At 46.5% G+C, this 13500-nt stretch overlaps 1 protein-coding gene across 5 annotated transcripts in view; it reads right to left on the bottom strand.

The window, feature by feature from the left end:
- Positions 1-13500, bottom strand: part of LOC129208603 (uncharacterized) — a 40568-nt gene that overhangs the window by 5463 nt on the left and 21605 nt on the right. For all 5 annotated transcript variants that reach the window (XM_054831592.1, XM_054831587.1, XM_054831589.1 and 2 more), the window contains 3 exons: positions 12616-12770; positions 3289-3315; positions 1650-1768 (listed from right to left, as the gene is read on the bottom strand). In XM_054831592.1, coding sequence (XP_054687567.1) covers positions 1650-1768; positions 3289-3315; positions 12616-12770 — 301 coding nt within the window. The remainder of the gene's footprint in view (positions 1-1649; positions 1769-3288; positions 3316-12615; positions 12771-13500) is intronic.

Here is a 13500-nt window from a genome sequence, read left to right on the forward strand (position 1 = left end):
TCAGTGCATTGCTGTCGCAGGGTGTGGGGTAAAAAGAGCAAGAGCAAATACAGATAGGGCTAGGAAATAGGAGCTAGGAAGCGGGAGAACAGGAAATAGAGGGAGATAAGGGGCATGAGTAAGGACAAGGGGTTTATGTAGATATATGGGAGAAGAAAGTTAGTGAAAGAAAAGAGAAGGCCGCAGCCCAGAAAAATCAGTCTACAAGATCGGTGGGGCTGCCCAGTTACAGCCAGGTTAAAAAAAAATTCATCCATTTGGCGTCTTGTTGTACTGCATTTCTATGACAGTAGTAGTTGTCCAGTACACGTGTGAAAGTGGCAGAAACTATTTCTGTTAGGAGCTATTGGGCTGGCCCTTCACTGGAAGTACATCGATTTTGCCAGCTGAGGACCTAGCGTGCCGCTCTCCCGCACTGGCAGTGTCCTCGGGGCTGCAGAGAAACCGCTCCGAGGGGGAGGTTACAGAGAGGGGACTTTGCTGAAGCTCAAATAAAGTCCTGGTTCTATTCAGGTTTAGAGGGAAGGTTCACAAGAACTTGTATTTTTTCCCCAGCTGGTTCACCATCTATTTTAGGTGGAACTGTTTGATCTCTTTCTGCTTTGTGTTTCTTTCAGTTTCCCAAACAATAGGAGGAAGCTTGCCTGTTACGTGTGCTTGGGCCCCAACCAAGTTTTTCCCAGCTGGAAAAATCACTCCATGAACTACAGAGGGGGTTTTTTCCAGCTGTAATTACAAGATTCCCAGTTCCCTTATGCATTTTTAAGGTAGGTACAGGCGGTCTAAGGGGAACAATGGGACATTCCTGAGTGCTTAAACAACTGCTGTTTCCCCACCATCACCGTCTCTAAAACCTGAGGAGGGCTTAAGCACATTTGAGCTGTTCTGCTCAAGGTTACTGAGACCTCAGCTGAAAAAACACAGGGAGATGGCCAGCTCCATGTAATGCTCCTGCTTTGGTGAGTAACATATCCAGGCTCTTCCTGTTACCCAGTTATATACACAAATACCCCCAATTCACCAGACCAGCTGGGAGGACTTGGCAAGTGCACAGGGAATATCTGTGCAAGGGTTAGCTGGCAGCCCTGTCCTCACCTCAGGTAGACATACACTGCATAGTATAGCTCAGAGGCCATGCTGTAACTAGCCTGGTAGTCAAACTTGCCCAAGGGGCCAGCACAGATCTTTCATAGAAATGAGCCCCCATGCTTGACCCAAATGTTTATCCACAGCAACAAACAGGACCCACCCGTGAGCACACGCTCAGCAAACTGCATCTCCCCTTCCTCTGATAGGAAACCTTCCAGCTGATTCCAACTGTCCCACCCCGTCACAGATGCAATATGGGTTACTGTTCCACTGCAGGAAAGATGTGAAGATAGGTGGAGGAGAGCATTAACCTTGACTGTAATGCTTTAGAAGGGAGCAGAAACACAGATAATTAGGCTACAGAACGACTCTGATTGTGAACATCCCCTTGCCCTGTTGGGGGTGAGCACCTTATTTTGGGGACCATAATGTTTCCATTCCTCTCACACAGGTAACATTATCCAGTTGGGATCTTGGAGCACCTGGGCACTAAGGAAGAAGTAAATCTCTCACCATCTCCTCCCAACACTAAGTGAAAATCTCCCACAGCTCTGCCTTACCTGTACAACTGTGGGCAGGACCTCTTCAGAGCAGCAGAGGACAGCCCCAGCTTGTTCTGGTTTCTCAGCCGTGTCTTCCTCATAAGATCTCTCATTCTCCCCCAAGCATGGCTCTCACCCTAGGGAGCAAAAACAAACCACAGCTTGAAGGACCAGAGGTGAGTTGCTGGCAGACCTCATCTGGCCAGCATGATATTTTGGGGTTACTCCAGGGTGGTGGGAAGAGGGGGGAGCTTCTTTAGTTTGAACAGATAGGAGTCAGGTCCTACAAACGAATTTTTAACACCCTGCAATGATACCTGGTGGCCAGCCTGTACCTGTGCAGGACACAATGAGACAGGATGGATCAACTGTCAGTAATGCCATCCTTTTTGTATTTTGTTTGGTAACATTCCCGTGTCTAGGACCCTGCTGTTCCTTCTGACTTAATGTTTCAGAGAGTGAGGGCACTTCACTGGTAAGTGCTGAGTAGCTGCCTAAAGGCACGTTTTACCTTATTGTTATACTGTACTAAAGGAAAAGAAAAGATCAGCTTGGTTTCCTACCTACTAGTATGCACCCGGGGGGCTTTACAACAAAAACAACCCAAAAAAGCAGCTTGACTCCCTTCTCCTTTCTATTAGGCCAGGTGCATTGTTATCAGCCCTTTTCAAGGTGGTGAATTTTGTGGACCATGAATTAGAAGAGATCAAGCCTTTGTTTCCCTGTCACGTCTACAGGCCACAGCTATTGGGCACTTACATTTGAAATGCTAATAGAGATTATCAGGAGGTCAGGGAGTCTCATGAGGCCCTCCCTGATGTTTGCTCTCTCAGGGCTGAGCCCATCTGGCCTCATGAACTGAAAAGACATGATGCATCAAAAACATTCATGCTTTTTTGCTATGCTGTTTTAAATTTCCTAAAGTAATGGCTGGAAAACCTTGGGAACAGAACAAATTAGATCATGCCCTGGGACTAGCGTAGTGAGGAGAAACAATTCCAGTTTCAGTGAAGTTCTCAGAACCGTTGTTGGGGCATTGTTCTGCCCTGTCCCAAGATGCCTTCCCACCGTGCCACCAGCAGAGCCATTGCTCCAGGAGTTGTGGCCACCTTGGGCACACAACCTGGCGACTGCCCAGCCGCACGCACCAGCCCAGGCAGAGCCTATTGCAGTAATTCTTCCTGGCGCTCTGCTAAGTTTTCAGTTGGACACTTCAGATGAGGTCATGGGCTCAGCTGAAAACTGCAACACCAGTTTCTGTGCTGTTGAGTTAATTGCCCATAAGTGAGACTGTTTACTCATGGAAATATCAAACCTTTGTGTTTACTCCTAGGATTAATGTGTGCTGTGGAAGGGTTTTGGAAGCCTCAGCAGTTAGTCCCTCATTGTGCTGGTGTTGTCCCAGAAAAGCAAGTGCTGCTAATACCACAGAAAGCCTGAGCATTTGCCTGTTGCTGAAGGATAGCTAGCTGTTGTCTGCAGTGGGACTGGGGGAATAACAGACCACAGTAAGTCACTATATGTGCGTGTCTGCTGCTTTGATAGTAAACTTCAAGAGTCAGTAAACCTCTTTTGTTCATGTATAATGCTGTGAACTACAAGGCTTGGTCCATAATGCAGGTACAAGCTAAATATATTCTACAAAGGCAGTACATACCGAGATGTTCTTGCTGACGTCCAGACCCTAAAAACAAAAGGTAAATAAATTAATAAATAACAAGACAGTGAGACCTTCCGTCAGTGCTGGGAACAGACTGGGCTCTGCTCTCAGGTCTGCCCTGGAGTCCACCCATAGCCTTGGTCAAGTCCTTTTGACGCGCGGAAAACAGACTCCACAACCTGTGAAGTTGTAAAGTAGGTATGTTTATTCAGCGCTGGGCAGCACGGGGGGTCGTCCCACCAAAATCGTGCGCGCCTTGCAGCACTTCCCTTTGAGTTTTATATGATAGAATGTTACATATTCAAAAAGCACCTATACATATTCATGATCTTTCCGCGGAAAGGTGGTCTTATTACAATGAGTTCATTTCCATTGTCTCCGCCTTTAACTCCTCTCAGCTGCACACGCGCACTGCCTCTTGGTGGTCGTGGGCCGGGGTCTCAGGGATGAAGGCCGTATGTCTTCCTCACTGTGCACTTTTCACCTTCACCACAAAACTTACTCAGACCGGTTCCTAATTAGCAGAGAATCCTCCGTGTTCAATCCCTTCTGATTTACTACCTCCTTATCTTGTGATTGGTTACAAAAATGCAAGCAGAGCGAAGGGTCATCTTGACCCTTCCTTACGCTAGTTCTTGTTAAAACATCTTACGTAAGGGTTAAGATTACTAGATATGTGGCTTAAGCTAGTTAATGATCCTGCTATTTCCTTTAAGTGTTAGTTCTCTCTATCAATCCCCCCTTTTTCAAAAAGGTTAGTAAATTCTTTTACTACAGCTAATACAATGACTCTTTATCTAATACTTTCTCAAAATATTTATTTGATTCTAACCTTTGCCTTAGTTGATATTTCTTCCATTCGCTGTAAGAATTCCCCGTGTTTTGACAACACCCTAAAGCACATCGAACTACTACACACAGAGCTATAAGCAGAATCATAACCGTAATTGTCGTAACAAACAATTGTTTCAACCATGTCAAATTCGGTAACCAGGATGTTAATCTTTCCACTAAGTCACTAAACCCCCAACCATGGGATAAACCACCTTGCAAAGCTATGAAAGCTGGTTGGTCTTTTTACTAAAGGGTTCCGTTTTCCCCGGGTTGGATGGGCCACGGGTTTCATATAAGTTCGTAATAGACCAAGTGTGCCTGAACTAGTTAAGTTTTGTACAATAGTAATGTTAGGAACTATAGTCCCTATAGCGCATTGACCTTTCCACCCTAAGGGCAATACTTTGTACCCCCACTTCCCACAGATCCAGTACCATCCCTGACCCACAGGGGTGGGCCAGCCTTTGGGAGTACTGCTGACGTGTCTTCGAGTCTGGTTGCTATTCCACATATTTGCACCTCCATACTTGATATAACTCGTGCAATTAGGGTAAGCCCCAACAAAACTTGTACTTCCACATTTTTTATCTGTGCTATTCCCTCCCATATTCTTTGTGGTGTTTTCCAGGTAGCACCTCTGGACACAAGGTACTTCTGTGGTCTCGTTCCAGAGTGTGCTTAAATCTATCTGCCACTCAAGATTCCTTTTTGGTATCTCTGTGTATTCGGTGAGGGGCATATTACTAAAGGCCTTGACTATCTGCGAAGAGTTGGGAAAACTGGTGGCGACCACCGGGTGGCCCTGTCCTATGTTTGTGGGCAATTGTGAGCAAATCCAGCAATCAGACCAGTTCATGGCATTAGCAATTTTGTCATGTAGCTGCAAAAAGGCATTATTCTCCCATGCCTCAAGTTCCCCTATTAGGCTTACAATCAGCGTCGTGACAAGGTAAGCTTTCCTTGCTGTACTTGCGTGACTCTCCATGGAGATTTAGGTGCCTTCTTCACACGGGAGTGGTGAATCCAGGCATTCTGTTCCTTAATCTTTATTGCTGTGAAGGATGTGAGGAGTACCTGGAACGGTCCTTCCCATTGTGGTTCCAGGGTCTTTTCTGTAAGAGACTTCACATATACATAATCTCCAGGTTGTATGTTATGTACAGGTCCATCCAAACCCCTGCTTCGAGTCCCAACCACATGTTTTTGAATTCTGCTGAGTTGTTTGCCTAATGCCACCATGTATGAAGTCATAATTTCCTCCCCGGCTTGTGTGGACATCCCTTTCTGTATTCCATAGGGTCGTCCATACAAAATTTCAAAAGGACTCAGTCCCTCTTTTGCTCTTGGCCTGGTTCGTATGCGCAAGAGAGCCAAAGGAAGAGACTGAGGCCAGGCCAAGTTAGTTTCCTGTCCCAATTTCACAATCTGCTGTTTGATTAAGTGGTTCATTTTTTCTACTTGGCCACTCGACTGAGGGCGATATGGGGTATGAAGCTGCCAATCTATACCCAAATGACAGCTAATTTGTTGTACTACTTTTGAGATGAAATGTGGTCCTCTGTCGGAAGATATGGTTGCCGGAACCCCAAAGCGTGGTATTATTTCTTGTATTAATGTTCTGGTTACCTCCCGAGCCTTGGCCGTCCTGGTAGGAAATGCCTCTGGCCAACCTGAAAAGGTATCAGTTAATACCAATAAATATCGATACCCCCCTTTTCTTGGGAGTTCTGAAAAATCAATCTGCCATTGTTGCCCAGGCCCGTTGCCTTTCCCAATTTGACCCATTTCTGGTTTAGGGGTATTCTTGGGATTAGTCTGGAGGCAAATATCGCACTGTTGAGTTACTTGTTTCACGGTGGTGTATAGATTCCTAGCTACAATCTCTCTAATCAGGTGTTTATATAGAGCTTCTGCCCCCCAATGCCTCTTCCTATGTTCTTCCCTTATCAGAGACCATGTTAGATAAGAGGGAATGATTAGTTTCCCTTGTGGGGTGAGAGCCCACCCCTCGTTATTATACGACCCTTCTAGGTCGATGATAAGCTTCTGATCTTCCTTAGTATATTTTGGCTTACCTTCTAGGGAGATTTGCCCATCAGGGACCAAGGCCCCCTCCGTATTTACCTCACCTTTAGCTGCTTGTTTTGCCTCTCTGTCCGCCAGCTCATTTCCTCTTTCCAATTCTGAGTTCACTTTCTGATGTGCCTTAATGTGCATGATCGCCACTTTCTCAGGGAGTTGGACTGCCTCCAACAGTTTCATGATCTCTTCTGCGTGCTTGATATTTTTGCCCTGTGAGTTCAATAATCCCCTCTCCTTCCAGATTGCTCCATGCGCATGTACGACTCCAAAGGCATATTTTGAGTCTGTATAGATATTTACAGCTTTGCCTTGGGCCAATTCCAAGGCACGGGTCAGAGCAATTATTTCCGCCTTCTGTGCAGAGGTACTCATGGGTAAAGGCCCTGACTCTATGATTTCTTGACTGGTGGTAATGGCATATCCGGCATGTCTTTTACCACTTAGGACGTAGCTGCTTCCATCCGTGAACCAGTTTTCCGTGTTCTCCATAGGACTGTCTCTCAGGTCTGAACGGCTGGAATATGTTGTTTCGATGGTCTCCAGGCAGTCATGATGCACTGGTTCCCCTGTGTTTCCACTGAGGAAAGAGGCTGGATTGACAATGTTAGTGACTATGATCTCCACATCATCCTGTTCTACCATTATAGCCTGGTATTTCAAGAATCTTTGTGGGGAAAGCCAGTGTCCACCTTTCGCTTCCAGTACTACAGATACTGTATGGGACACCAACACAGTCATTTTCTGGCCCAGGGTGAATTTTCGGGCTTCCTGGATGTTTAGTACTACAGCCGCGACTGCTCGCAGGCATCCAGGCCAACCTTTTGCAGTTGCATCCAATTGTTTAGAAAAGTAGGCAACTGCTCGTCGATACGGGCCCAGATCTTGTGCTAGTATTCCTAGGGCAATCCCCTGCTTCTCATGGGAAAAAAGGAAAAACGGTTTACTCACATCTGGGAGTCCCAAGGCTGGGGCCGACATGAGGGCCTTTTTTAGCAACTTGAAGGCCTGTATGGTCTCTTTATTCCATTTAAGGTGTTTTTGTTCAGTGGTTGTCAGTGCATACAGAGGTTTAACAAGCAGTCCATAGTTATAGATCCATAGTCGGCACCACCCAGTCATCCCCAGGAAGGTTCGTAACTCTTTCACTGTTTGTGGTCTCGGAGTTTGACATATTGTCTCTTTCCGGGTCTGTCCCAAAGTTCTTTGTCCAGCACTGATTTCATAGCCCAGATAAATCACCTTACGCTGCATCACTTGGGCCTTCTTCTTGGATACCCGATATCCCTGGAGCCCTAAAAAATTTAGCAGACTAACCGTCCAGGTCATACAAGCGTCCTCTGTTTTGGTTGCAATCAGGATATCGTCCACATATTGTAACAGTTTCCCTTCCTCAGGCGGGGCTTCCCAGGACTCAAGATCTTTTGCGAGTTGGTTACCAAATATAGTAGGACTGTTTTTGAACCCCTGTGGTAACACCGTCCAAGTAAGCTGAGTTTTACGCCCTCTTTTAGGATTTTCCCATTCAAATGCAAATATTTTCTGGCTGGATTTATGGAGAGGGAGGCAAAAGAAGGCATCCTTCAGGTCTAAAACAGTAAACCAGGTTAGTTCAGGTGTCAATACAGTCAGCAAGGTATATGGATTTGCCACTACCGGGTAGAGGTCTTCAGTTATTTTATTTATAGCCCGTAGGTCCTGAACCACCCGGTACGACCCATCGGGTTTACGGACAGGTAATATGGGAGTGTTAAAATCGGATTCACATTCCCTTAATAATCCTAGTTGTAAAAATTTTTCTATTACTGGTCGAATTCCCTCCCTGTCTTCCTTCCTCAGGGGGTACTGCTTGATTCTTACTGGCTGTCGTCCTTCTTTGAGTTTGACCTCCACAGGTGTAGCATTTTTTGCTTTTCCGGGCACATCAGTGGCCCAAACCCCGGGGTATACCTGGTTCGCAATTTCTTCGCTGATTTTTCCCTCTATAGGAACATTAGTTAGGGATAAGCTCATTATTTGGATATACTGTTGGTCATTCACCTCCAGAGTAATCTCTCCCTTTTCAAATTTAATTATCGCACCTAATTGTTCCAATAAATCTCTCCCCAACAGTGCTCTCGGGGAGTTGGGCATGTACAGAAATCTGTGGATGCCCCATTGTTTTCCCAATTTATATCTCAGAGGTTCACAAAAATATACCTTTTCACTTTGGCCAGTTGCCCCTTTCACCATGATATAGTCATTTCCCAGGGGCCTCAAAGCTTGGTTCAAGACCGAATACGTCGCCCCTGTGTCCACCAGAAATTCTACCTTCTTCTGCTTTTTCCCTAGCTTCATTATAACCAGTGGATCCGCTAGGGTGGATTCCCCAGGTCCCCGTCAGTCTTCCCTCAAATGAGCCATTATTCTTTCTTTCTGACTATTCCGCCCCTTCTCCTTATTTTTCCGCTTTTCCGGACAATCATCTTTCCAGTGTCCAAATCTTTTGCATAACGCACATTGATCTCTGCCTAATCGAGGCGGTCCTCGTCTGGGTTTTCTTTCCTCCTCCTCCCTGACGACCGCCACCACCCTTCTTTGTCCCCGTTTGTAATCTTCCTCTCTATTACTGAACACCCTCCACGCTTCATCCAGCAATACTTCCAGGTTCCTTCCTTCTGTGGGACGCAGCTTTTGGAGTTTGCGCCTAATATCTCCTGTAGACTGGCCCAAAAACAAAGAAACTAGTTGTTGCGTTCCTACCTCTGACCCAGGATCCAGCGGTGTGTTGCGGCGCATTACGTCCCTTAGTCGATCCAAGAATTCGGATGGTGACTCGGAAGGACCTTGTTTGATTGCATATAATGCCGACCAGTTTATAGTTTTGGGAATGGCCCTCTCCACTCCTTTTAAAATCCATCCCTGGTATGCCTTCAGTCTTTCCATATGCGTGGATCTGTTTGCATCCCATTTTGGATCTTGAAGGGGGAGATATTCTTTAACATCTCCTCCCGTAATTTTATAATGATCCTCAGCCAAATTCCCTGCAGTTTTTAAAATTAATTGCTTTTCCGTTTCAGTCATATATTCTAATAATAATTGTATGTCATTCCAGTCGGGGTTGTGTTGTTTTATAATAAACTGGAAATGTTTAGTTACATTTACCGGATCATTCCTGTAATCCTTAGCAACCCTTTTCCATGCTTCCAAATCAGTGGTGGAGAAAGGTACCTTAATTAACATCGTCCCACCGTCAGGCCCTACTGCTTCTCGGAGAGGTGCTTGTAAGACTGTTGGGGCAGACTTTTTCCTGATACGGGAGGATACAGGGCTTCCCGGGGGAGTGGAGGCTCCTTCCGAGTCCACATCCTGTTCCTGTGGTCGAGGGGGAGGCTTAAACAAATCAGTTAAATCTTGTTCTGATGCCAGGTGTATTTTATTTTTCCTAGTACATCTTTGCCCAATACTACATGCCGAGCAACACCGCCTCAGTTTACCTTTAAGTCCTTTGTTATTTTCCCGCTCTAGGGCAAGTACCATAGGGTCCTGTGGCGGCACCATTCCACAGTCCCTTTGCCACTCCGGATGGTTTCGGAGGGTGAAAAACATATCTGCATATGACACTTCATCCCATTTTCCTTCTCTCCTCAAAAACAGCATTAATTGCAACATAGTGTTGTAATCAATTGTTCCATTAAGTGGCCACCTGGCTCCATCTTCCAGCTTATAAAGCGGCCACCATTGATTGCAATATTTAATGAGGGTCTTCTTATTCTCTGTACCCCCAGTTCCAACAATATCCCTCCAGCGTGTCAATATGCAACCGAGGGGGCTTTTACTTAAGATATCCTTGTTCTGAGAGTTACCCATCTCTCTGTTTCTTTATCCTTATTTTCTAGGTCTTTTCTTGTTAGCTATTGTGCTTTGTTTTAATTTCCCAAAGTTCAAGCCCTAAACCACCAAAGGAGTGACTCTCTGTCCTACCACTTTGATCAGCCACACACCTTCCCCGATACTTAAGAGACTGACTAAACACTACGGCAGCCCAACCCAACTTACATATATATCATGGCATTTACAAATTTTACAAACAGTCCAGGCGCTTTGTCCGTCTCTGGCCGTGTTCCTCGCGGAATCACGGAACCGCAAATCAGGACTCCCACTCGCTTCACAGCAGCGCTGTGTCTCAAAACACACATACATACACACAACAAACTTTTAACATACAATCCTCACTCCAGTTATTATCCCTCCAGCAGCTGCAAATATTATTCAAGTAGAGAGGCCCGCTTACCCTTCTCCTGCTTCTTATACAGTCATTAGCAGGTCCGTCCTGGCTCCCAATATTGGGATGCAGCGGTAACCTCGGATTCACTCGATCTACTCCCAAGATCGCTAGCGGCCGCTCTATCGGTCAGCGAATCCCCCTTTTCCTTAATGTACAGGGTACCCTCCTCCCATACGGGGACTATGCCGTACGCCAGACGTCTCTGCGCGATTTACCAGCAGCCCCGGCCAAGCGCGGGCGTCCCCAGCGACTTACTGGCCCCCTTACTAAACATACCGTTTATCCGCAACTTCAGGAGGTCGTTGTCTACTCCCGTGGTGAGCGGCTGGAAGTGGAGGCTCCTCCGAGAAAAGTGCTCGGGGCGCGCCTAGGAGCGTCCGCTCCGCAGTCGATCCCGCAGCCGAGCAGAGTGTCTCCTGCCTGGCTCGCCAAAATGACGCGCGGAAAACAGACTCCACAACCTGTGAAGTTGTAAAGTAGGTATGTTTATTCAGCGCTGGGCAGCACGGGGGGTCGTCCCACCAAAATCGTGCGCGCCTTGCAGCACTTCCCTTTGAGTTTTATATGATAGAATGTTACATATTCAAAAAGCACCTATACATATTCATGATCTTTCCGCGGAAAGGTGGTCTTATTACAATGAGTTCATTTCCATTGTCTCCGCCTTTAACTCCTCTCAGCTGCACACGCGCACTGCCTCTTGGTGGTCGTGGGCCGGGGTCTCAGGGATGAAGGCCGTATGTCTTCCTCACTGTGCACTTTTCACCTTCACCACAAAACTTACTCAGACCGGTTCCTAATTAGCAGAGAATCCTCCGTGTTCAATCCCTTCTGATTTACTACCTCCTTATCTTGTGATTGGTTACAAAAATGCAAGCAGAGCGAAGGGTCATCTTGACCCTTCCTTACGCTAGTTCTTGTTAAAACATCTTACGTAAGGGTTAAGATTACTAGATATGTGGCTTAAGCTAGTTAATGATCCTGCTATTTCCTTTAAGTGTTAGTTCTCTCTATCACTTTTATCTCTTTACACTTTAGTCCCTTACGCGTGTGATAATCCCTTCTTTCCTCCTCCACCTCTCACCTCTCTTTTGTATTTAGACTGCCAGTTCGTGTGTATAGCAGCACCTAGTAGCCTGGCGACTAGTCTAGCAGGATTCCCATACAGTACCTGCACTGGAGAAGGAAATGAGGCATTTCATGCTCAGGGTACAAAATACAATTCTAAGTGACAATACTAAGGTGCGGTGTGACGAGAGAGCACAAGTATTCAGTTTAAAGAGTGTGGATCTTGATTCTGTAGGCCTGTGAAGTCATCAGGGCTTCCCTTGTGTTTAAAATAAAGTTCATACTCCAGAACTTGGCTGGACACAAGCCAGAGCATTGAGCACCTTTCAGGATTCAGCCTTGATTTGGTTTCTGAAGTTCAACAAAATGTTTGCAACCTATTTGCAAATTTGGGGTGGAAATTTCATGAGAAGGTCTTTCCCATTAGAGACCTACTCCTTCCTCTTTCCTGTCAGGCTGGGAATACTCTGATTAGAGCCTTTGCCCTGGCATTTCAGCACTTCTGATCCCCACCGGAACCTGAAAGTGCTGAGGCAGCCACAAACAATGGGAAAGAAAGGGAGAGGAAAAGCATTCGTCCTGGCTCCCTTGGACTTCAGCAACACATTTTCCCTGAAACACGCTTTGGGGACTGGAGCTAATTATATTCATATGCTGCCAGTCTGGTAATAAGTGCTGCCAGCTGAGGATTGACTCACTGTATTTTTTTATATGTGGTAGCAAATGTGTGCTTGGTTTAATCTCTCTAGCAGCAGTAGTGAAGACACTTATGACAGAGTTCATGTGTTATGTGAAGTTAGCAAGGGCTAAAGCCCATGCTGCTGCCTGCAGTGCTCCTCTCTCCTGCACCAGCACTGTTTGTGCCTTCCTTGGCACAAAGACACAGCCATTATCTTCATTTAAGGCTGGGAGCAGAGAGGCACAGAGCACCCTGGCCCCCAGCACCCCAGCCCTGTTCAGTAGCAGACAGGGTTGGCTTGTTCTGCCGGCACCCCGCTCTGATCTGCCTGAACAGAATTTCTCCCTGCTTCTCCCACAGGTCCCACTCAGAGTCTGGCTCCAAGCTTATCACTCACCTTTCTTACTGCCGGGTCCTTTGACGGAAAAGCCTGTCCCTCAGCCATGCTACCAGCTTCTCTGAACTCATTCTCCTTGTTGTTCCTATTGTTGGACGACTTCCTGAGCCCCACCATCGGCTGGCTGTTTCCTGAATCCAGGTATCTCTCACTTCCTGCAATGAAATTCAAGGACTTGCTCACGTTTCTCAGCCCGTGTCCTTCTAGGATGGCCTCTGGGCAGTGCTTCCAGCAAGCCGCAACCCCAGATGGAATGAGAACCCTAAGGACTTAATGACGGGATGAGGCCCCATGTGTCTTCATGCCACACTGCAGTGGAAATTAGGTAAATGCTCCAATAAAGTGTCTGACCACAGCAGGACTTTCTAATGGCTTCCTCATGGTCTTATTTTCCTTCCAGGCCTGCTCTGAAACTGCCAGGAAAGAGCATTTCAGAGCCTCAGCACTAGAGATCCCAAAGGCCATTTATACCCTGACTCAGCCCTGCCAGGAGGTGCGTTGATGTTCTGCATCTCACCAGGTATTAGAGGCAGAATGAAGTCCAAGGTTTGAAATAAACTGATCGGGCTTGCTTAGTGGGCTGGTTCACATCTAACATTGGATCCAGACTTTTCAGCTGGCTTTATCATCAGCAGACTTAGCCCAGTCTTTCTCAGCTTTCTGGAAAAGTTGGTATCTGGATCCAAGCTTTGCAGCTGGGGCTTATTTCCACTTGGTCTATAGAATAAGTCATCATCCAGGAATGTGTTCTGTGCCTGCTTGAAAGGGTAGGAGACTAACAACAGACATAAGGCTTTCCATCTTAGATCAAATCCTACCTTGGCTGGGGAGATTTTAAAGCCATGTGGAGGGGCTCCACTAATGGACCCATTCAGGCATGCTAAG

Source organism: Grus americana, chromosome 7, assembly GCF_028858705.1.
Source record: "Grus americana isolate bGruAme1 chromosome 7, bGruAme1.mat, whole genome shotgun sequence".
In the NCBI taxonomy this organism is placed as follows: domain Eukaryota; kingdom Metazoa; phylum Chordata; class Aves; order Gruiformes; family Gruidae; genus Grus; species Grus americana.